The sequence below is a fragment of the Gorilla gorilla genome, chromosome 13, assembly GCF_029281585.2.
Source record: "Gorilla gorilla gorilla isolate KB3781 chromosome 13, NHGRI_mGorGor1-v2.1_pri, whole genome shotgun sequence".
NCBI classification, from domain to species: Eukaryota; Metazoa; Chordata; class Mammalia; order Primates; family Hominidae; genus Gorilla; species Gorilla gorilla.
Window position 1 is genome coordinate 123,943,130 of NC_073237.2, and position 22,901 is coordinate 123,966,030.

The 22,901-nt window shown below is 51.8% G+C and overlaps 3 protein-coding genes across 3 annotated transcripts in view; 2 read left to right on the top strand and 1 right to left on the bottom strand.

The window, feature by feature from the left end:
• The window catches only part of NIBAN2 (niban apoptosis regulator 2), a 62,828-nt gene extending 57,300 nt beyond the window's left edge, over window positions 1-5,528 (bottom strand). The window contains exon 1 of the mRNA XM_031014318.3: window positions 5,386-5,528. Coding sequence (XP_030870178.2) covers window positions 5,386-5,440 — 55 coding nt within the window. The 5' untranslated portion in view covers window positions 5,441-5,528. The remainder of the gene's footprint in view (window positions 1-5,385) is intronic.
• LOC134756934 (basic proline-rich protein-like) overlaps window positions 1-10,131 on the top strand; it is a 41,810-nt gene extending 31,679 nt beyond the window's left edge. The window contains exon 2 of the mRNA XM_063697038.1: window positions 5,386-10,131. Coding sequence (XP_063553108.1) covers window positions 5,391-6,650 — 1,260 coding nt within the window. The 5' untranslated portion in view covers window positions 5,386-5,390 and the 3' untranslated portion in view covers window positions 6,651-10,131. The remainder of the gene's footprint in view (window positions 1-5,385) is intronic.
• Window positions 10,132-15,768: 5,637 nt separating this feature from the next.
• The window catches only part of STXBP1 (syntaxin binding protein 1), a 112,766-nt gene continuing 105,633 nt past the window's right edge, over window positions 15,769-22,901 (top strand). The window contains exon 1 of the mRNA XM_031014743.3: window positions 15,769-15,884. The gene's annotated coding sequence lies outside the window, so the exon portion shown is untranslated. The remainder of the gene's footprint in view (window positions 15,885-22,901) is intronic.

The following is a 22,901-nucleotide window of genomic DNA, read 5'->3' on the forward strand; positions in this document are numbered from 1 at the left end:
GGGTGGCAGAAGGTGGAACCCCTCCATCCCTTCACTCTTGGCATCTACAGCCACTTCCCAAATGTTGAGAGGTAGATTTTATTTTATTTTTTTTTGAGACAGAGTCTCACTCTGTCATCCAGGCTGGAGTGCAATGGTGCGATCTCGTCTCACTGCAACCTCCACCTCCCGGGTTCAAGCAGTTCTTGTGCCGCAGCCTCCCAAGTAGCTGGGACTACAGGCACGCACCACCAGGCCCGGCTAATTTTTTAGTAGAGACGTGGTTTCATCATGTTTGCCAGGCTGGTCTCAAACTCTTGACCTCAGGTGATCTGCCTGCCTCTGTCTCCCAAAGCGCTGGAATTACAAGCGTGAGTCACCACGCCCAGCAGAGAGGTAAGTTTTTAAAAATCACTTTGGAAAGAAGCATTATTTGTTTTGCTCAATTAATAATTAAGACACCCTTCTTCTCATATCTTGTTGTCAAAAGGATGAAAATGCTCAATGCTAAGGTCCATCCTAGCAGGAGAGTGTCAAACGCCTGCTGCCTTCTTAAAGGCTATGTGTCCATCTATCAAAAGGTGACCCAGGCAGGGCATGGTGGCTCACGCCTATAATCTCAGCAATTTGGCAGGCCGAGGCAGATGTATCACCTGAGGTCAAGAGTTCGAGACCAACTTGACCAATATGGTAAAACCCCATCTCTACTAAAAATACAAAAATTAGCCAGGTGTGGTGGTGGGCACCTGTAGTCCCAGCTACTCGGGAGGCTGAGACAGGAGAATTGCTTGAACCCAGGAGGCGGAGGTTGCAATGAGCCGAGATCATGCCACTGAACTCCAGCCTGGGCAACAAAGTGAGATTCTGTATCAAAAAAAAAAAAAAAAAAAGGTGACCCAGGAGTTCCATTTCAGGGCCTCTCTGATACTGGAATATTACAGAGGGTTTGTACCAGCAGGTTCAAGCAGCACTGTGAATACTAGCAAAATACTGGAAACAACCCAAATGCCCATTCACAGAGGGCTGGGTAGACAAACCATCCATGCACAGAAACGAACTCACCAAGAAAAGAATGAGGTAGTCTTGTGTGTTCTGACACAGAAAGATGTCCACCAATTTACCAAGTGAAAAAAATCAAACCACAGAAGCATAGAGTAATATCTCTTTTTATAGGTTGGGTGTGGTGGCTCATGCCTGTAATCCCAGCACTTTGGGAGGTCGAGGTGGGTGGATCACCTGAGGTCAGGAGTTCGAGACCAGCCTGGCCAACATGGTGAAACCCTGTCTCTACTAAAAATACCAAAATTAGCCGGGCATGGTGGTGCACGCCTGTAATCCCAGCTACTCAGGAGGCTGAGGCAGGAGAATTGCTTGAACCTGGGAGGTGGAGGTTGCAGTGAGCTGAGATCTTGCCACTGCACTCCAACCTGAGTGAGACGCTATCTCAAAAAAAAAAAATCTGTTTTTATAAACCAAGCTATTATAAGCATGTACAGAGAGAGGTAGGTTTGGAAATGGTGACACACCACACTTAAGTGACTTCTTCTGGGAAGTAGGATTTAAGGGAGAAAGATGGAGGGTGCTTTCATGTTTTATTTTACCCTCCTGAATTGTTTGTACATGCGTTACTTTTGCTCAGGCAATCCTTCCAACTCAGCCTCCCATCTAGCTGGAACCACAGGCGCATACGACAATGCCCGGCTAATTTTTTGTATTTTTACTAGAGACAGGGCTTTGCCATGTTGCCCACGCTGGTCTTGAACTCCCCAGCTCAAGCAATCCGCCCTCCTCAGCCTCCCAAAGTGCTGAGATTACAGGCGTGAGCCACCATACCTGGCCTGTGCACACATTACTTTTGCAATTAGACAAAATGTTCAGTGGTTGCCTAGATTTAGGAGGGACTAGGAGGAAACAGGAGTGACTACTAAGTAGTAGAGGATTTCTTTCCGGGCTGATGAAAATGCTCCAACATTGATGGTGGCAATGGTTGCGCAATTCTGTGAATATACTAAAAACCGCTGAAGTGTACACTTTAGGTGGCTGAATTGTATGGTAGGTGAATTATGCCTCAATAAAGCTATTATTTTTGGCTGGGCATGGTGGCTCACGCCTATCATCTTGGCACTTTGGGAGGCTGAGGAGGGTGGATCACCTGAGGTCAGGAGTTCGAGACCAGCCTGACCAATATGGTGAAACCCCCGTCTCTACTAGAAATACAAAAATCAGCCGAGCATGGTGGTGCGTACCTGTAACAGAGGGCTGAAGCAGCAGAATCACTTGAACCCAGGAGGTGGAGGTTGCAGTGGGCTGAGATAGTGCCACTGGACTCCAGCCTGGGACAGAGAGTGAGACTCTGTCTCAAAAAAAAAAAAAAAAAGATGTTAGTTCATGGGCGGGAAGTTCACACCTGTAATCCTAGCACTTTGGGAGGCCAAGGCTCCCAAAGGAGGATTGGTTGAGCCCAGGAGTTCAAGACCAACCTGGGCAACATAGGGAGACCCTGTCTCTCTCTCTCTCTCTCTCCCTCTCTCACACACACACACACACACACACACACACACACAAATTAGCACGGCATGGTGGCGCATGCCTGTAGTCCCAGCTACTTGGGAGGCTGAGGTGGGAGGATCACTTGAGCCCAGGAGGTCGAGGCTGCAGTTAGCTAAGATGATGCCACTGCACTCCAGCCTGGGTGACAGAGCAAGACCCCATCCCCAAAAAAAAAAAAGATATTACTCCAAGGTTGCAGGCGTTATATTGGGACCTTGAGCTGGCTTCAGTCTGGGGGAGATTTGTGGGGAAAATTTGGGATTGTTAGGCCCTCAGAGCTGAAAGGGACTTCAGCCATCGAGTGGCCCACCCACTTCGGTTCACAACTAGGGAAACTGAGACCCAGGGAGAGGAAGTGGCCTGCCCAAGGATCCTCAGGCCTCCCAGATCCCAGGCCAGGGATTCTTCCTCCCCACACACTGCCTCGTGTAAGGAGGCAGGAGTCATCCTGCCACCAGCCCCATGGGGCTCCTGGTGTGGAAACAAGCCTCTGCTTGCCAGGGGCTTTGAAATCCCAGGATGAAAGGTGCCGTGGCAGCAAAACAGCACCGTGGCCGGGAGCACACTTGACCTTTGCCAGGACTTGCAGGCAGGCTGGCATTCACCTGCTCACCTGCTCGGGGCGGGCACAAAGCTGCAGGTCAAACCTTGGAACCCTAACAGGCCTGGGAACTCAGAGCACTGTGGGAAGGGATGTCTCTAACTCTGACATTTCTACTGGGGCAGAGAACAAGGCCTCAGGTAGGGAGGGTTCTGGAATTTTAATTGCCAGCTTTGAGAGTACCTACTGCTCCTTGGGTGGGGTGAGGAGGGTGCCTGGATCACTGGAGGTGGCAAATACACGCCCTCATTCCCTTCCAGCAGAGATTTCAAAGGCAGCTCACTTCCTCTGGAGGAGACTGGGAGGCTTCCCGGCTGCCCCCTTCCAACACCCCACCCCCCCACATCAGGAACTCCCCTCAGGTGAGTCTGGACCAGGAATTCAAGGCATTTAAAGAGGATTATAAATAGCACTGAAGTGTGAAGAAGAGAGAGACCAGCAGGCTCTGAGTGGGCACAACTTTCTTCCACCCAGCCTGGTATCCTGAAAATAAATCCAACCCTCTCCAGTAAAGGACACTTCACCTTCTGTGGTCTCAGTCCCCTCCCCTGTAACATGCCAGGGGAGAGAGGGTGGGCTGGCAATTCTCAGCCCAGGAGACGGGAAGACAGGGAGGCCCAGCACTGAGTATGGGGAGAGGAAAAACCCCACCGAATGCACGGCACACCCCACCCAGGCCCCTCGAGGGGCCTCAACAGGAGGTCCTGAATGGAGGGACTGTTACAGAGCCCCAGGAGCTTGCTGAGACAGGGAGGGGACAGGAAGACTCCGCCCTGGCCCTTCCTCCTCCCACAGTCCAGGCCTGGTCGGACAAGGAGGCTTTCCGGGACTTAACCCCACGCTGGTCAGAGGCTAGAGAGGGTCCGATTCATTTCCACATCACCCCAGTCACCCCTGTGCTCAGCCAGCCCCAGGCCTGGTACAAGGGAGGGACTCTGGCCTTGGGACTTGGCCCGGGACCACAGTCACTTGGCAGACCTCCCCAGCACCTCCCTGGTGCCCAGCATGGGTGCGGCCCTGGAGACATGGAGTTAAAGGACACCTGGCCACTGCTCTCAGGGCTTCCTGCTCTCAAGGGAGCGTGGAGAACACGGTGGTGAAATTCTACAGGACATAAAAATAAGTGCAGGCGGACGCGGTGCTCAGGGCCCACTAGACAGCGAGGGGCGACCCACCTGAACCGTCACCCCACGTACAAGTGCCTCTCCTATGCCAGGCCCTGTGCTAAGCAAGCCACATGAGTTACTTCACGTAAGCCTCCCAACAACTCATTAATAAGGAAGAAATCACTGACCCCATTTCAAAGAGGAGAAAACCAAGGTGTACAGGACAGATGTCTGGGAAGCAAATGCTGGGATTCCACCCAGGGCAGCTCCACCAGCCAGGAGAGATCGGCCAGAGAGGAGTTTCTCAGGCAGCCGAGATCCTCATCCTATCTCACCGTTCTCCAGAGTCTGTGGGGAAAAGGAACCCAGGCCCCCGCTGCAGCTCCGGCTTCCCCAGGAGCCTTAGGGACAGCTGTCCCTGGGAGAAGTGGCCACTGTGCAGTAATAGGCTGAGAGTAGGGTTGGCTGAAGAACAGGGTTGAAGGGGCTGGCGACTGGCCCTGAGGGCCCCGCACTCTGGTGACCGGTCCCCGGGCCCCTGCTGCTAGCAGGGGCAGCCTGCTGTCTGCGCCAAAAGACATGCAACCCCACCGCCTCCGGGGCGCCCCATCGATCCCCGGCCCCACTAGCCAGGATCAGTCCCGGGCCTTCATGGGGCCGTCCTTCAGGAAGCCTCCGCCACGTGTACCAGGGCTGGGGCCCGGCGGAGCTGGGGACGGGACGGCTGGGGAGGAAGGTGAGCGTGCGCTGGCTGGGTCTGGGAGATCCCAAAGCTGGTAGCGGATGGGCTTGGAACGCTTCTGGGCGGGGACAGCCAAGGGTGGGCAGCAGGCTGCGACCCCTGCCCCAGCTCGGCCAGGGGTCGTGGGCTGGGGGTCCGCCAAGCCCGGGCTCCGAAGGGGTTCCGGGAGAGAAGGGGTTCCGAGTCCCCTAGAGCCGGGAAAGGTGGCGCTCACAAGAGCGCGGGAAGGGGCGCCCAGGCTCAGAGGGAACGAGCTCGGACGCGGGGCACGCTCCCTGGCAGCTCCTTCCGGCCCGGCCTGACTCCCCCGAGCCCCGGGCCCCGGCGCCGACTGCTGGCCGGGGCGGGGGCGTGGTCCGGGGGTTCCGGCAGGACCCTGGGCGCGCGTGGCGCGGCGCGACCCTCACCTGCGATGTGCTGGCGCCGGGCGTCGTCCAGGTGCGTGGACAGCACGTCCCCCATGGCCAGGAGGAGTCGCGGCCCGATCCGGCCGACGCCGCCGCTGTTGCCCGCGCTGCTCAGGCGGACGCCGCTGGCGCCATGGAGCCCGGCCCGCCCTGCTTCCCCCGCTCCCGCCGCTCCCGCCGCTCCCGCCGCTCCCGCCGCTCCCGCCGCCCGGCTGCGGCTTCCGCTCCGGCTCCTCTCCCGGTCGGGCCCCGTCCCTCCCGCCGGCCGCCTTGGCCCCCTCCCTGCCCTCGGCCCTGCACCCCGGCGCCCCGCCCCGCCCCACCAGACCACGCCCCCGCAGGCCAACCCCGCCCCCTCCCCGCCCGCTGCCCTGCGCCCGCCGCGTCCCACCCCGCCCCGCCCTCGGTCCTGCACCCTCTGCGCCCCACCCAGCCCCTCCAGGGTCCGCCCCGTATGCCCCGCCCCCTCCGCTGCCTCGGGCGGGCGGGGCACAGGGGCCGTGGACGCCGGGACCGCCCTGGAGAAGGAGACAAAGAGAAGGTCCCAGAAAGGGAGACCGCGGAGAGACTGCGAAGAGCGCACCCGCCCTGTACCTAAGCAGAGAAAGAGACGGGGCTGGTGGGGGCATCTGAAAAACTGGGGGTGCTCTGGGGGACTCCAGCCTGAGTGTCACCCCCCTCCCCTCCCCAACCCTGCCCGCGCGGGAAAAGAATCGCGCCGAGGAGGATGTGGGGCACTGGCAGGGGACGCCTGGACCTACGGGCCGGAATTCGGCGTTCGCCCCCTCCTCTTCCCTGAACAGTGCCCCCTGCCCCCCCAGTCCCGCCCGCCACTGCCCGCGCTCAGGAAGTTCCCTGGCCTTGATTCGACCTGCCCCAGAAGGTGTGCCCGCCGGTCTTGCACAATAGCTATAGGAAGGGGGTGGGGAAGGCTAGGGCCCGAAAGCACCCCCGCCCCAGTGCCAGGCGGGCTTGCCTTAGGCCCAGCATATGGGTATTTCACTCGGGAGGCGGCTTGGGGGACAGAGCAAATCAGAAAAGGAAAAAGCAGTAGCACTTTACAGTTTGCAAAAGACTACCACCAGAATCAAAACCCGGAGACCGACATGCACCAGCCTATGGGGCTGGGCATGGGTGGGTCGCAGTGCCAGGGGAATGTGTTTCAGTTTCAGGACTTCCCAAGCTGGCAGGGGAGACAGTCAGGTAACCAGTGGGATTCCCCAGATCTCAATCCTTCTTTGGCTGCTGGTGCTCAGATCTCCTGATCGGCACTGGGACAAGGCCATCCACTTTCTGCTTGTTGACCCCTGGTAACTAAGCACTCACCACTTCTCTCATGCATTTCACGTTGTTATTGGGCAGCTCTTAGTGTAACTGTGGCATAAGGCAGGAAGTGATGATGATAACAGTTAAATTTGCTGAGCACCTGTACTTCAGGCCTGTGCACACCACAGGAGGTAGGTTTGAAATGGATTAAAGTGATGCAGGCATTCATTCATGCATTCAGTCACTTACCAGTCATTCAGCAATGGGTGGTCAACACCCGTGTGCCAGGCCCTCTGCTAGATGCTGGGGGTGAAACGAGAAGGAAGCCCAAGCTGCCCTCCCCTCTGTGACCCTGGACAAGTGGCATTACCCCTTTGAACTTCAGCTACCTCATCTGTCAAAAGAGAATGATGCCTTTTGCGGGAAGGTTAAATGATATCACAAAATGCCCAGCATAGTGCCTGGCACCAGGGTCCATCATCTCTCAATAAACAGAACGTGTCATTCTATTATTCATAGTCCCTGCCCTCAAGAGCTTAGGGAAGCTTGAGGAAGGAGCAGAACATTCTGTTTTAAGGAAAATCACAGAGGGGGTAGGACCAGAACTGGAAGTTGAAAAACAAGACTTTTGACAGCAGATACTGAGAAACAGCATTCCAGGGAGTGGGGACAGCATGGGCAGGGGCCCAGCCTTTGAGGGCCGGGATGCATTCATGCATCAAAGAGTCATCATCAGGTGGAGTTGAAGTCATGCTGGTTGGGGATCACTAGTTTCCTTTTATAGAGGTGGAAACTGAGGCCCAGAGAGGGAAAGTGACTTGCCAAGGGCACACAGTGAGGCAGAGGGAGAACCTGGCCAAAGGCCAAGTCTCCTGGCACCCAGTGTCTGATTCTCTCTGAGCAACCAGAAGCAAGTGATGCTGATAACCTCTTTTCATTTTTCTCATAGCCCAAACTGCAGGGTCTGCTCTGCCCAGGGAGGAGCTAGCTGGAGCTAGCTGGCATCTGGACACCAGAGGCATCTTCTTGGCTGGGCTGGAGGCCTAGGCCAGGGGGGTTAGAGATGGGGCCACAGTGGCCTTTCCCCAGCCTTCGTGGCACACCCAGGCCTGGAACACCTACAGCCTGCCTACCATGTGAGGCCCCTGGCCCAGGGATGGGTTCCACCCTGGCCCAGGGTGGGACCCCAGATGGGGAGGCAACTTGAGCATCCAAAAGGTCTCCTCTTGCTTTGGAGACCTTCTGTCACATGTCACCTAATCCCTCTGAGCATCCATGGCCTCATATGTGAGAGGCACATGAGATGAAAGTGGAAAGGCGGCCGGGCGCAGTGGCTCACGCTTGTAATCCCAGCATTTTGGGAGGCCGAGGCAGGCAGATCACGAGATCAGGAGTTTGAGACCAGCCTGGCCAACATGGTGAAACCCCATCTCTATTAAAAATGCAAAAATTAGCTGGGCATGGTGGCACGCACCTGTAGTCCCAGCTGCTCAGAAGGCTGAGGCAGAAGAATCGCTTGAACCCGGGAGGCAGAGGTTGCAGTGAGCCAAGATCGTGCCACTGCACTCCAGCCTGGTGACAGAGCGAGACTCCATATAAAAACAAAAACAAAAACAAAAAAAAACAGAAAGTGGAAAGGCATTGTAAACAGTAGGGTGCTATGCACACATGTGAATAGCTCTCCGCAAATCTGGGGCCAGTCCCTGACAATTCAAGATTCATTCATTTCACACCAAAAAAAAACTGCCTTGTCTAGGGGTGGGATGAAGGAGAATTGAGGGCAAAAAAAAATCTGGAGGGAACTTTAGGGGGATAAAAATGGTCCTATGTCTTGACTGAGGTGTTGGTAAGAGAACATATTTATCTAAATTTATCAAACTGCACAGATGCATCAAACGGATGCATTTTATTATATCAAAATTATACTTCAACAAAGTTTATTTTATTTTTATTTTTGAGACAAGGTCTCTCTCTGTCGCCCAGGCTGGAGTGCAGTGGTGCAAACATGGACTCAGTGCAGCCTTGGCCTCCTGGGCTCAAGGCATCCTCCAATCTCACCCTTGGGCTACCACACCCCGCTAATTAAAAAATGTTTTTCATAGAGATGGGATCTCACCATGCTGCCCAGGCTGGTCTCCAACTCCTGGGCTCAAGGGATCCTCCCGCCTAAGCCTCCCAGAGTGCTGGGATTACATGTGTGAGCCGCCATTTATTTTAAAGTGAAAAAATAAACATGCAAGCACCTACTATGTGTTGGATGCTATTCTAGGTATTGGGGATAAATCAGTATGCAAGAGAGTCACGGTCCTCGTCTTCATAGAGGTTATAGTCTTATGAAAAAATACAACAAATAAATAAAATGACTTCAGAGAGTAATAAACATTAAGATGGGATAGAGTGACAAGTGGGGTTGGGGTGGGATGCCATCTAGGAAAGTGGTCTAGGAAGGAGGAGGAGATGATGCCTTGGGACCTGATTGGCAAGAAGGAGCCTGCTTGAAGAAGGTTCAGGAACAGCTGCCATTTATGGAGATGGACCAGAGACCAGGTGTCACACCAAGGACTTTTCTGCCTCCTACTGTCCTCACAGCTTCTGGGGTAGTAATGATAAAGCCCATTTTAGAGTTGAATAAATTGTTGCGAGGATTTTTTTTTTTTTTAATGATATTCAGGCTGAGCACGGTGGCTCACACTCGTAATGCCAGCACTTTGGGAAGCTGAGGCAAGAGGATTGCTTGAGGCCAGGAGTTTGAGACCAGCATGGGCAACAGAATGAGACCCCGTCGTTAAATAATTTTTTAAAAAAATTAGCTGGGCCTGGTGGTGCATGCTTATAGTAGTCCCAGCTACTAGGAGGCCAAAGCAGGAAGACCTTGAGCCCAGGAGTTTGAGGCTGCAGTGTGCTGTGATCTCGCCGCTACACTCCAGCTTGGGTGACAGAGTGAGACCTTCCCTCTTTATAGATATATGTATGTACGTATGTATATATATTCCATCATATGTATACAGCAATCCTTGTTCAAACACTGGAACAGGTAGGCACAGAGAAGGCGTGACAGGTAAAGGCGTGAGTGTGAGCAAAAGGAAGCAAGGTGAGTCCTTGTGGGGCCCAAGCCAGATGGCTGATCTAGGACTTCCTGCAGGGAAGGAGGGGTGGGCCCTGGCATGGACTGGTGGGACCCCAGATGGGGAGGCAACCTGAGCATCCAGAACAGAATTTGTTGGGTTTTTTTTTTTCACTCTGGAAAGATTGTAAAGCTCTTTAAACTTTCTCAACTCTCTCTACTATATGTTAAGAAATCAATTATTGTAATAAAAAAAAGTTACAGTCTTTGGGTGGGGAAGGAATGAAGTTATTTGCCCTTTTTTTTTTTTTTCAAGGAAAGAAAAATAAACATAGTCATCAGCACTACGAAGGATTCCAGGAAGTTTGACATCAGAGAATTTCTCAACTCTCAAATGCTGGAAACCCCTGCCCTCACGCTGGAGGCCATTTTGATGTCCCCTTGTTACTTTTGAGTAAATGGAAACATCTTTTCACATGTTTAGTGGCCATTTGTGGGTTTTATTTTTATTTTTTTTATTTCAAGACAGGGTCTCGTTCTGTTGCCCAGGCTAGAGTGCAGTGGCACGATCTCTGCTCACTGCAATCTCTACCTACCTTCTGGGTTCAAGCAATTCTCCTGCCTCAGCTTCCCAAGTAGCTGAGATTACAGGCACCTGCCACCATGCCTGGCTAATTTTTGTATTTTTAGTAGAAATGGGGTTTTGCTATGTTGGCCAGGCTGGTCTGGAACTCCTGACCACAAGTGATCTGCCTCCCTTGGCCTCTCAAAGTGCTGGGATTACAGGTATGAGCCACCATACCCAGCCTGGCCATTTGTGGTTTTTAAAATTTATATCCTCTGCCTGCTTTTCTGTGGGAATGTCTATCTTTTTCTTATTGATTTCTAAGAGCTCTTTCTATAGCAAGGATTTCTGAAATCTGCAAGGCAGAGGGATATCTGTTCTTTTTCTAAGACTCTGGACGCTGTCTCTATTCACCAGGGGCTCCCACTCCCTTTTCTTGGCTCAGGCCCCAGAACCTGGTGGAAAATGCCAGGGCTGTGGACAAAGGGTGGCAATGGTCTACATCTGGAGCAGAGAGGAAAGGTTCTCCCTGCCCACTTGCTGGGCCTGCCCCTCTTGAACAGAGAATGCCACCTACAGGTCCTGACTCATCAGGCCTTTCTCTGGAAGTGGCTTCTGCCTACTGCCTCCCTGCAAACCTGCCCCGCCCCTCCCCTCCCCACCACATCCTCAAGCATATTTGGAAGCAGGGACCCAAGGGCGAAGAATAATAATATTTGGCTTTAAAGGGGAGGGTTCAGACGGTCAGAGCCAGAGCTTGGACCGAGACTCAGAGAAGGAAAGCAATTTGCCCAAGAGCATTCCGCAGGAGCCCAGCCCAAGACCCCTTGCTAGTCCTGTAGGAAGAAGGAGAGGCCCTTTCTCTCCCCATGAGTCCCTCTCCCTCCCAGTTGGCACGGAGTCCCAGCTCTGCTCTCCCCACAAACCTGTCAAACCTGAAATAGACCAGGAGAAAAAAAACAAACACCTCCAGTAAACAGCAAGGAGTGTGAATGAATCAGGATTTTGTTTTTAAGGAATATCATGTATCTACCTCTGTTTACCCAGTTGGCATGGCCCATTGTGCAGAAGGGACCCTGGCACCCAGCCTGGACCTCCTCTCTTTATTAACTGTTGGGTGGTGGAAAAGTCCGTAGCTCACAGCCTGTTACGTCTGTCACCTGGCCTCAGGCTGCTAAACTCCCTCTTACTCTTTCAGTGGCCAAGCTGTCACCTCTCCCCAGCTCCACTGCCACCCCAAGTCCAGGGAACTGGCCTCCCTGCCTCCAGCCCCCCATGCATTCCTCACTGGGAGCCAGAGGAATTGTTGTAAACACAGATACGACCTTGCCATTCCCCCACTTCTAACCTTCTGTGGCTTCCACTGTCCTGGAGAGAAAGACTCCAGACGTGGCACTGGGGGCCCCTGCCAGTCCCTCCCCCCAACTTCCCCTCCCCATTCTCTAGCCACACTGAGATTTCACATCCTCAAACTAGCCCTGCTCCATCCCACCTCACAGCTTATGAAATATGGATTCTTTTTTTTTTTTTTTTGAGATGGAGTCTCGCTCTGTCGCCCAGGCTGGAGTGCAGTGGTGCGATCTCAGCTCACTGCAAACTCGGCCTCCTGGGTTCAAGCAATTCTCTGCCTCAGACTCTCAAGTAGCTGGGATTACAGGTTCCTGCCACCACGCCTGGCTAATTTTGGTATTTTTAGTAGAGACAGGGTTTTACCATCTTGGCCAGGATGGTCTTGAACTCCTGACCTCGTGATCCACCCACCCCGGCTTCCCAAAGTGCTGGGACTACAGGCATGAGCCACTGTGCTGGGCCCTCTTTTTTTTTTTTTTTTTTTTTGAGATGGAGTCTTGCTCTGTCGCCCAGGCTGGAGTGCAGTGGCGGGATCTCTGCTCACTGCAACCTCCACCTCCCAGGCTCGAGCGATTCTCCTGCCTCAGCCTCCTGAGTAGCTGGGATTACAGGCACCCGCCACTATGCCTGGTTAATTTTGGTATTTTTAGTAGAGACAGGGTTTCACCATATTGATCAGGCTGGTCTCAAACTCCTGAGCTCAGGTGATCCGCCCGCCTTGGCTCCCAAAGCGCTGGGATTACAGGCGTGAGCCACCGTGCCTGGCTGTGTGAAACATGGATTTTTTTCCCCCATCTTGCCCCACCAAGCAGCATTCAGCCTTCAACCTCAGCTAATTACCCTTCATCAGAGAGGACATTTCTGCACCCCGCCCCCCTACTAGGTCAGGCCTGCCATTATTATCACCCCCTCCCCAGTGTCCTAAACTCCTCCTTCATGGCAAGCATCACATTCAACATGATTTTGTGTGTGTGCAATTATCTGTTTAAATAGATCTTTCTCTCTGAGGACCAGGACTGTCCTCCTTTGACATGACATCACTAGCGTCAGTCGCAATGGGAGCTTGAGGGAGCACATATGATGTGCAGAACACTATCCTGGGCACTGGAGGGGAACGTGACAGTGAGGGACCCACCTGGTCCTTGGGACCTCACAGGCTTGTTCATAGACCTATACCAACATGCTCATGCCTGCAGTGGCCATGACACATCATGGGGTACAAAGTCCCTTCTACAGTGCATGTGGGCCTCTGCTACTGTGCAGAGCTTCTGCTTGCAAACTTCCAGGAAGGGGGTGCCTCACCGCCTTCCCAGGCACAAATTCCGTGGTTGGATCCAACAGCACTGAAGTCAGGCAGGGGGCCGCTGAAGTGCCAGCAGACAGGCAGGGAGTGAGAAATAACTTCAGGATGATAAAGATAACGGAAGCGCCCGTTCATTGCAGGCTCCTGTGCTCAGTTCAGTGCTTTATAGCTTCTGCCTCATTGAATGGTCACAACTTTTGGGGGACACCCACTTTACAGGAGAGAAAACTGAGGCTTCATGAGGTGTAAGTAAGAGATGAGGATGAGATCAGGCACAGTGGCTCACGCCTGTAATCCCAACACTTTGGGAGGCTGAGGCAGGAGGATCGCTTGAGCCCAGGAGTTTGAGACCAGCCTGGGCAACATAGCAAGACCTCGTCTCTATTTTTTTTTTTTCCCAAGACAGAGTCTTGCTCTGTCACCAGGCTGGAGTGTAGTGGCGCCATCTCAGCTTACTGCAACCTCTGCCTCCTGGGTTCAAGCGATTCTCCTGCCTCAGCCTCCCCAAGTGCCACAATGTCCGGCTAATTTTTGTATTTTTAGTAGAGACGGGGTTTCACCATGTTGACCAGACTAGTCTCAAACTCCTAACCTCGTGATCCACCTGCCTTGGCCTCCCAAAGTGCTGGGATTACAGGTGTAAGGCACCATGCCCAGCCTCTATTTTTAAATAATTTATTGTTATTTTATTTTAAAGTAACAGATGAGGCCAGGTGCAGTGGCTCACGAACTTTCAGAGGCCGAGGTGGGCAGATCACCTGAGGTCGGGAGTTTGAGACCAGCCTGGCCAACATGGTGAAACCCCGTCTCTACTAAAAATACAAAAATTAGCCAGGTGTGGTGGTGCACGTCTGTAATCCCAGCTACTTGGGAGGCTGAGACACAAGAATCACTTGAACCAGAGAGGCAGGGGTTGCAGTGAGCCGAGATTGCGCCACTGTACTGCAGCCTGGGTGACAGAGCGAGACTCTGTCCACTTCCCCCCCCAAAAAAATTAAGAGATGAGGATGAGACCCATACATAGCTCTGCCTACTTTGGAGCTGCAATACCCCACGCTTCCCACACCACCCTCCAGATCCAATCCTAGAGTTCAGCTCTTCCTCAAACACAAAATGGGCTTCTCTGCTATATCTTTTTGTTTGTTTGTTTGTTTGTTTCAGGGATAAGACCTCTTGCTCTGTAACCCAGGCTGGAGTGCAGTGAGTTGATCATGGCTCGCTGCAGCCTCAAACTCCTGGGCTCAAACAATCCTCCCGACCCAGCCTCCTGAGTAGCTGGGACTACAGGCATGCACCACTACACCCAGCTTTAATTTTTTAATTAAAAAAAAAGTTGGGCCAGTCACAGTGGCTCACACTCGTAATCTCAGCACTTTGGGAGGCTGAGGCAGGTGACTCACAATGTCAGGAATTTGAGACCAGCCTGGCCAACACAGTGAAACCCTGTCTCTACTAAAAACACAAAAAAATTAGCTGGGTGTGGTGGTGGGTGCCTGAAATCCCATCTACTTGGGAGGCTGAAGCAGGAGAATCACTTGTATCTGGGAGGCGGAGGTTGCAGTGAGCTGAGATCGTGCCACTGCACTCCAGCCTGAGAGACAGAGCAAGACTCCATCTCAAAAAAAAAAAAAAAAAAATTTAGCTGGGCGTGGTGGCCTGTGCCTGAAATCCCATCCGGGAGGCTGAGGTATGAGGAATCCCTTGAACCCAGGAGGCAGAGGATGCAGTGAGCCAAGATCCAGCCACTGCACTCCAGCCTGGGCAACAGAGCGAGACTTGGTCTCAAAAAAAAAAAGTGGCCAGGCGCCATGGCTTACACCTGTAATCCCAGCACTTTAGGAGACCGAGGCAGGTGGATCATCTGAGCTCAGGAGTTCAAGACCAGCCTGGCCAACATGGTGAAACCGTCTCTACTAAAAATACAAAAAAATTAGCTGGGCATGGCGGTGGGGCCCTGTCATCCCAGCTACTCAGGAGGCTGAGGCAGGAGAATCGCTTGAATCTGGGAGGCGGAGGCTGCAGTGAGAGTGAGGCGAGATCTCGCCATTGCACTCCAGCCGGGGTGACAAGAGTGAAACTCCGTCTAAAAAAAAAAAGAAAAGAAAAGAAAAAGAAAAAGAACCCCTTGTCAGTGGGTGCTGTAGTGCCTTAAGCCTGTGACGCTTTGGGAGGTCAAGGAGTGAGGATCCCTTGAGCCCAGGAGTTTGAGGCTGCATTGAGCTACGATCATTCCGCTGCACTCCAGTCTGAGTGACAGAGCAAAACCTCCTCTCTAAACAAACAAACGAAAAAGAACCCCGTGTGCCTTGTGTCCTGGGGACTTGTGCACAAGTCTTACCTCCCATCCACCCCATCCTCCAGAGTGAGAGCCCCAGAAGGAAGGGACCGGAGCTGGCCCAGTTCCTGACTCCTAGCACGTCCTTGAGAGCTGTTTGCTGCTGAGCCAGTGCCGGACAGTCACTCCCAGTTCCTCTAAGGCCAGCCGGGTGGGGTTTCGGGCCCCACCACCTCCCTCCCACCTCTTCCATGCTAGACTTTGTTTCCTGCTGGGCTGCAGCTGCCCCTCACCAGCTGGTGACTCAGAGCCTGGGCAGGATGACAGTGCCGATTGGGCCCTCGCAGCCCTCTGAGCCTTCTGTGACTCAGCTTGTGGTGAGGCTGCGCCCGGGCTCCCGGGTGGGGCACCTCCACCCCAGCCTGGCCCTCCTTCCTCTCGCCTTTAGGTCTTGCTGATTTCTGTCCTCCAGGTCTTCTCAGCAGAACGAGGATAATCCTGAATTCAGAACATATTTCCTGAGTACGGTGAGTGCCCAGGAGATGGGGGCTGAGAGCTGGCTCCTGCGCTCCTGAGAGCACAGTTTCCTGGGCAGGAGCAGAGAGAAGGCCCAGAGGAAGATGGGAGGGAGGCAAGGCAAAGGATGCTGTGGGGAGAGCCCGGAGCTGGGCCGCAGGTGAGCAAAGACCACTGTGTGTTAAGGACTGGTCAGGGACCTGGGAGCAGAGAGGTTACGAGGACCGGGCCTTCCCACACCACATGGTGCCTCCGTGAGAATTAGCAAAGTCAGTGAAAACAGGCTGGGACTGTCTTGTGCCAGGGCCCCAGCTGGCTTGGCAAGTGCAGTGTGGGCTGGATTCAGCCCCCATCACCCAACGCATTTGTGCAGGGAGCCCTGAGTGAGGAGGCAGGGATGGTGCCGCCTCCTAGGGGACATTTGGAAATGTGTCTACAGAGGTGTTTTCATTGCCACTATGTCTGGTGTTTGTGGGAGTGGGGGAGTGTGGGGCAAGGGGAGGGTTATTGGCATTTAGTGTCTGAAATCCAGGGATGCTAGGTGTCCTGTCAAGGTGGCTGGTCCTGCCAAGGGTGATGAAATATTCTCTGTACTCCCAAATCCAGACCTGAGACCCCTCTGCTGTCCAGTTACATCGTGGAGAGGACCATAACAACTGTGACCTTGTGAAATTCTTCCCAGTGTTCTAAGTTGGTTTTTTTGTTTGTTTTTGTTTTTGTTTGAGATGGAGCCACGGCTGGAGTCCAGTGGTGCTATCTCAGCTCATTGCAACCTCCACTTCCCGGGTTCAAGTGATTCTCGTGCCTCAGCCTCCCGAGTAGCTGGGATGACAGATGCATGCCAGTACACCTGGGTAATTTTTGTATTTTTAGTAGAGATGGGGTTTCACCATGTTGGCCAGGCTGGTCTCGAACTCCTGGCCTCAAGTGATCCGCCCGCCTCAGCCTCCCAAAGTGCTGGGATTACAGGCGTGAGCCACTGCACTCGGCCGAGCCTGGTTTTCTTTTTTTTTTTTTTTCTATTTTTATTAATATCTATATACTCAGGATTAACCTTTGTTGTTTGCTTCTGTCCTCTGGAACCTGATATCTGGGGCAATTTCAAAAAGTAATTTCTGAAGTGGGGGCAATAAATAAGTCAACTTCTCGGGCGGGGCGGCTGCCGGGCGGAGGGGCTCCTCACTTCTCAGATGGGGCGGTTGCCAGGCAGAGGGTCTCCTCACTTCTCAGACGGGGCGGCCGGGCAGAGACGCTCCTCACATCCTGGACGGGGCGGCAGGGCAGAGGCTGCAATCTCGGCACTTTGGGAGGCCAAGGCAGGCGGCTGGGAGGTGGTTGTAGCGGGCCGAGATCACGCCACTGCACTCCAGCCTGGGCACCATTGAGCACCGAGTGAACGAGACTCCGTCTGCAAACCCGGCACCTCGGGAGGCCGAGGCTGGCCGATCACTCGCGGTTAGGAGCTGGAGACCAGCCCGGCCAACACAGCGAAACCCCGTCTCCACCAAAAAAATACGAAAACCAGTCAGGCGTGGCGGCGCGCGCCTGCAATCGCAGGCACTCGGCAGGCTGAGGCAGGAGAATCAGGCAGGGAGGTTGTAGTGAGCTGAGATGGCAGCAGTACCGTCCAGCTTCGGCTCGGCATCAGAGGGAGACCGTGGAAAGAGCGGGAGAGGGAGACCGTGGGGAGAGGGGAGAGGGGAGAGGGGAGAGGGGAGACGGGAGACGGGAGAGGGGAGAGGGGAGAGGGAGAGGGAGAGGGAGAGGGAGACGCACTTCTTACATGGCAGTGGCAAGATACAATCCCGAGCCTGGTTTTCTACCTGTGCTACCTACTTTCTCCAAGGATGCCCTGCTCTGGAAATCTTCAAGGGAATGCCTTTTACCTTAAAGTAGCTCCCCTTCCTCCCTGTCAGGCATCTTTGCATAACTCTGAAGAGTTTTGAAGATGCAAAGTCCTTCCTCTCTGCCCATTCAGGGAAGCTTCTGGCCACCCTCGGGGTGAGTGGGCAGTGGCGGGTGGAAGTTCCTCAACTTCATTACAGCTGTGAGGCCTCGGATTGGCTCTCACCACTCTGGGCATCCTTTTTTGTAAAATGGAGCCAGTAATTTCCACTCTCCTGGTTATTGTAGGCTGGCAATGAGGGCATCCGCGGATAGCACCTGGCCCACTCATCAAATGGCAGCTACCCTCTCTCGTGATGATTGTCAGCATCTAGTGTGAAAGATGGGAAGAGCCTACATCAATTCTTTTTTTTTTTTTTCTTTAAGAGATGTAATTGCCCAGGCTGGTCTTGAACTCCTAGACTCAAGCCATCTGCCTGCCTCAGCCTCCTAAAATGCTGGGATTACAGGTGTGTGCCCCCAAGCCCGGCCTGCATTGGATTCTCATTCTGATGTTACAAGGTGGATGGGGCCATGATAGAGGTTTGAGCCAGCAGGGAGGGGGTGGCACGAGGCCTGATGGCTTCTTGGAGGAGGAGGTGTTTGAACTAGGCCATCGGAGACAGAACAGATTCACTGGGAAAGTAGCTGTGTGTGCCAGGTGCACCAGCCGGGCTGCCAAGTGCTGATTCGTAGAAATTCTCTGGGGGGTTCTCTGAGTGAGGAAGAAGGATCCATGGGGCCTGGGCAAGGCTAGAAGTGACAGCCTGGGAAACAGGCTCAGGAGTAGTTTCTTCCTTTCTTTTTCTTTTACTTGTTGAAGCCTAATTTACATATATCAAATGCACCAGTCGCAATGAGTTTTAAAAATGTTTTGGCAGCTTTATGTAAGTATAACTGACAGATAACCTACACTCATTCAAAATGTACAATTTGACCAGGCACGGCAGCTCACGCCTGTAATCCCAATACTTTAGGAGGCCGAGACAGGTGGATCACCTGAGGTCGGGAGTTTGAGACCAGCCTGGCCAACATGGTGAAACCCCGTCTTTACTAAAAATACAAAAATTAGCCAGGCATGGTGGCACATGCCTGTAATCCCAGCTACTCAGGAGGCTGAGGCAGGAGAATCACTTGAACTCGGGAGGCAGTGAGCAGAGATTGCACCATTGCACTCCAACCTGGGCGACAAGAGTGAAACTCCATCTCAAAAAAAAAGTAAAATTTGATGATTTGGGGCAGATGTGTCCATCCATAGAACCATCGCCACAGTCAAGATAATGAATATATGTATCACCCCCAAAGTTTCCTCTCTCCTCATGTAATCCCTCCCTCCCTCTCTCCCCATGTAATCCCTCCCTCCCTCTCTCCCCATGTAATCCCTCCCTCCCTCTCTCCCCATGTAATCCCCCCCTCTCATCCCATGTAATCCCTCCCTCCCTCTCTCCCCATGTAATCCCTCCCTCCCTCTCTCCCCATGTAATCCCTCCCTCCCTCTCATCCCATGTAATCCCTCTCTCCCTCCCTCAAACAACCACTATTCTGATTTCCATCACTATAGATTAGCTGCTATTTTCTAGAATTTTATAGAAATTGAATAATATAGTATTACTCTTTTTTATCTAGCTTTAAAAAAAAAACTCATCATTATGGCTGGGCACAGTGGCTCATGCCTGTAATCCCAGCACTTTGGGAGGCCAAGGCTGGCAGATCACTTGAGTTCAGGAGCTCGAGATCAGCCTGGCCAACATGGCGAAACCCCATCTCTACTAAAAATACAAAAATTAGCTGGGTGTGGTGATGTGCACCTGTAGTCCCAGCTACTCCAGAGGCAGGAGAATTGCTTGAACTCAGGAGGCGGAGGTTGCAATGAACGGAGATAGTGCCACTGCACTCCAGCCTGGGCGACAGAGCAAGATGCCGTTTCAAAAACAAAAACAAAACAAACCAAACAAACAAAAAACAGAAAAAGTCAAATAAAACACTTGTGAACATTTGTGCATACCTTGATGAGGTTTTAATCTGTATATACAGGCGTATAACCATCACCCAGGTCAAGACATGAAACATTTCCCGGACCCAGAAAGCTCTCCTGTTTCAGGCCATATTGCTTCAACTATTTTGACTCTTATCACAATAAGTCAGTTTAATTCCATTTATATTAAGTTTATAGAATTTCATACATATGTAATTTTTGTTTTTTTAAGACAGGGTCTCACTCTGTCACCCAGGCTGGATTGCGGTGGCACAATCATGGTTCACTGCAGTCTCAGCCTCCCCAGTTTGAGTGATCTTCCCACCTCAGTCCTCCCAGACTCAAGCAATCCTCCCATCCTCTCAGCCTCCCGAGTAGCTGGGACTATAGTCATGCACCAGCATGCCCTGCTAAGTTTTTTATTTTTTGTACAGACAGGGTCTCACTATGTTGTCCAGTCTTGAGCTCCTGGGCTCAAACAATCCTCCTGCCTCGGCCTCCCACAGTGCTGGGATTATAAGCACCAGCCACCATGCCCAGCCAATAACTTCATATAAATGGAATTAAACTCCTTGCATATGATTTCTTACGGAAAAAAAGTGGAATTAAAGAACAATGCAGGCCAGGCATGGCGGCTCATGCCTGTAATCCCAGCACTTTGGGAGGCTGAAGTGGGTGGATCACCTGAGGTCAGGAGTTCGAGACCAGCCTGACCAACATGGTGAAAACCCGCCTCTACTAAAAATATGAAAATTAGCCAGGCATGGTGGCGCATGCCTGTAATCCCAGTTACTCCCGAGGCTGAGGCAGGAGAATCACTTGACCCCGGGAGGCAGAGGTTGAAGTGAGCCGAGATTGCCCCATTGCACTCCAGCCTGGGTGACAAGAGCGAAACTCTGTCTCAAAAAAAAAAAAAAAAAAAAAAAGAACAATGCAATCTATTTTTTTGTGTCTAGCTTTTTTTGCATCACACTATGTGTCTGTGATTGACCCGTGTTGTTGCCTGTATCAGTAGTTTGTTTCTTTTATTGCTGTTTAGGGTTCCACTGTACATATCCACCACAAGGTGTTTACCCATTCTCCTTCTGATGGACACTTGGGTTACTTCCAGTTTTGGCTATTATAAATAAAGATGCTATGAACATTTGTATACAAGTCTTTTTATGGACACATATTTTCATTCTCCTGGGTAAACAGCTAGGAGTGGAATTTCTGGTTCATAGAGGAAGTGTTCTTATTACTAGAAACTGTCAAACACTTTTTCAAAATGTTTCTACCATTTTACACCCTCACAAACAATGTATGAGAGTTCCAGTTGCTCCACATTCTTGCCAACATTTTTGCTCCACATTCTTGCCAACATTTGGTATTGTCAGACCTTTAATTTTAACCTTTCTGGTGATAAGCAGCGGTATTTCATGGTGGTTTTGTTTTACATTTCCCTTATGACTAATGACTAATGTTGTAGACCATTGTTTCATATACTTACTATACTTAAAAAAATTTAAGCTTTCTGGGCCAGGTGCAGTGGCTTACGCCTGTAATCCCAGCACTTTGGGAGGCCAAGGCAGGCAGATCACGAGGTCAGGAGATCAAGACCATCCTGGCTAACGCGGTGAAACTCTGTCTCCACTAAAAAAAAAAAAAAATACAAAAAATTAGCCGGGCATGGTGGCGGGCGCCTGTACTCCCGGCTACTCCAGAGACTGAGGCAGGAGAATGGCGTGAACCTGGGAGGCGGAGCTTGCAGTGAGCCGAGATTGCGCCACTGCACTCCATCCTGGGTGACAGAGCAAGACTCTGTCTCAAAAAAAAAAAAAAAAAAAAAAAAAGTTAAGCTTTCTGTTATTTATTTTAAAAGTAAAACATGCTGTGCATGCTTTGTAATCCCAATGTTTTGGGAAGAGGCCAGTGTTAAACACAAGCCTGGGCAAGATCCCACCTCTACAAAAAAAAAAAAAAAATTAGCCTGGTATGGTGGCAAATGTAGTCCCAGCTACTCAGGAGGCTGAGGTGGGAGAATCACTTGAGCCCAGGAGTTCAAGGCTGCTGTGAGCTGTGGTTGCGCCACTGCACTCCAGCCTGGGTGACAGTGAGATCCTATCTTAAAAAAAAAAAAGTAAAACATGCTTAATGTAAGACATTAAGACATTGGCTGGGTGCAGTGGCTCACACCTGTAAGCCCAGCACTTTGGGAGGCCGAGGCAGATGGATCACGAGGTCAAGAGATGGAGACCATCCTGGCCAACATGATGAAACCCCATTTCTACTAAAAATACATAACTTAGCCAGGCATGGTGGCAGGCGCCTGTAATCCCAGCTACTCGGGAGGCTGAGGCAGGAGAATTGCTTGAACCCAGGAGGCAGAGGTTGCAGTGAGCCGAGATCGCGCCACTGCACTCCAGCCTGGCGACAGAGTGAGACGCCATCTCAAAAAAAAAAAAAAAAAAAAAAAAAGACGTCTAACTACAGAAATCTATAAAGTACAATAGAAACATTTTTACCTTACTCCTCCAGTTTCACTCATTGGCATTAGCTAACAATAATTTGGTTATTGGTTTATTATACAGCCTTCCATATATACATTTTTCTATGTCTACAAAAACAGATATTATTGCCTACACACACACACAGAGCTTACATTTTTGTAACCACACACACACACAGTGAAAACCTCTTGTTTTTTTATTTTTATTTTTAAATAGAGATGAGGTCTCGCTTTGTTGCCCAGGCTGGTCTTGAACTCCTGTGCTCCAACAATCCTCCCACCTCAGCCTCCCAAAGTACTGGGACTACAGGCATGAGCCACTGCGCCCTGCCCCCCCCTCTTGTTTTTATTGAGCATATACTATATGGAGATTTTGAGCAAAGGGATTGACATGCATCTTATCATTGAAATTGTTCAATAACTGTGGTAACTGGATGAGGAGACTGGAGCTTAGAAAGGTTAAGACAGTTGCCAAGGTCACACAGCTCACAAGTGGCAATGCCCTCACTTGAACCCAGGTCTCTGACATCAAAACCACAGGTTGATGAAATGAGATGTTCTCTTCTTGCAATCTTAGATTCACTCACTGTTTCTTTTCTTATTTTTATTTTTAGACAGAGTCTTGCTCTGTCCCCTAGGCTGGAGAGCAGTGGTGCAATCATAGCTCACTGTAACCTTCAACTCCTGGGCTCAAGCGATCCTCCTGCTCCCAGCCTCCTGAGTAGCTAGGACTACAAGTGCACACCACTGTACCCAGCTAATTTTACTTTTTATTTCTGTAGAGATGGGGTATCACTATGTTACCCAGCCTGGTTTCAAATTCCTGGCCT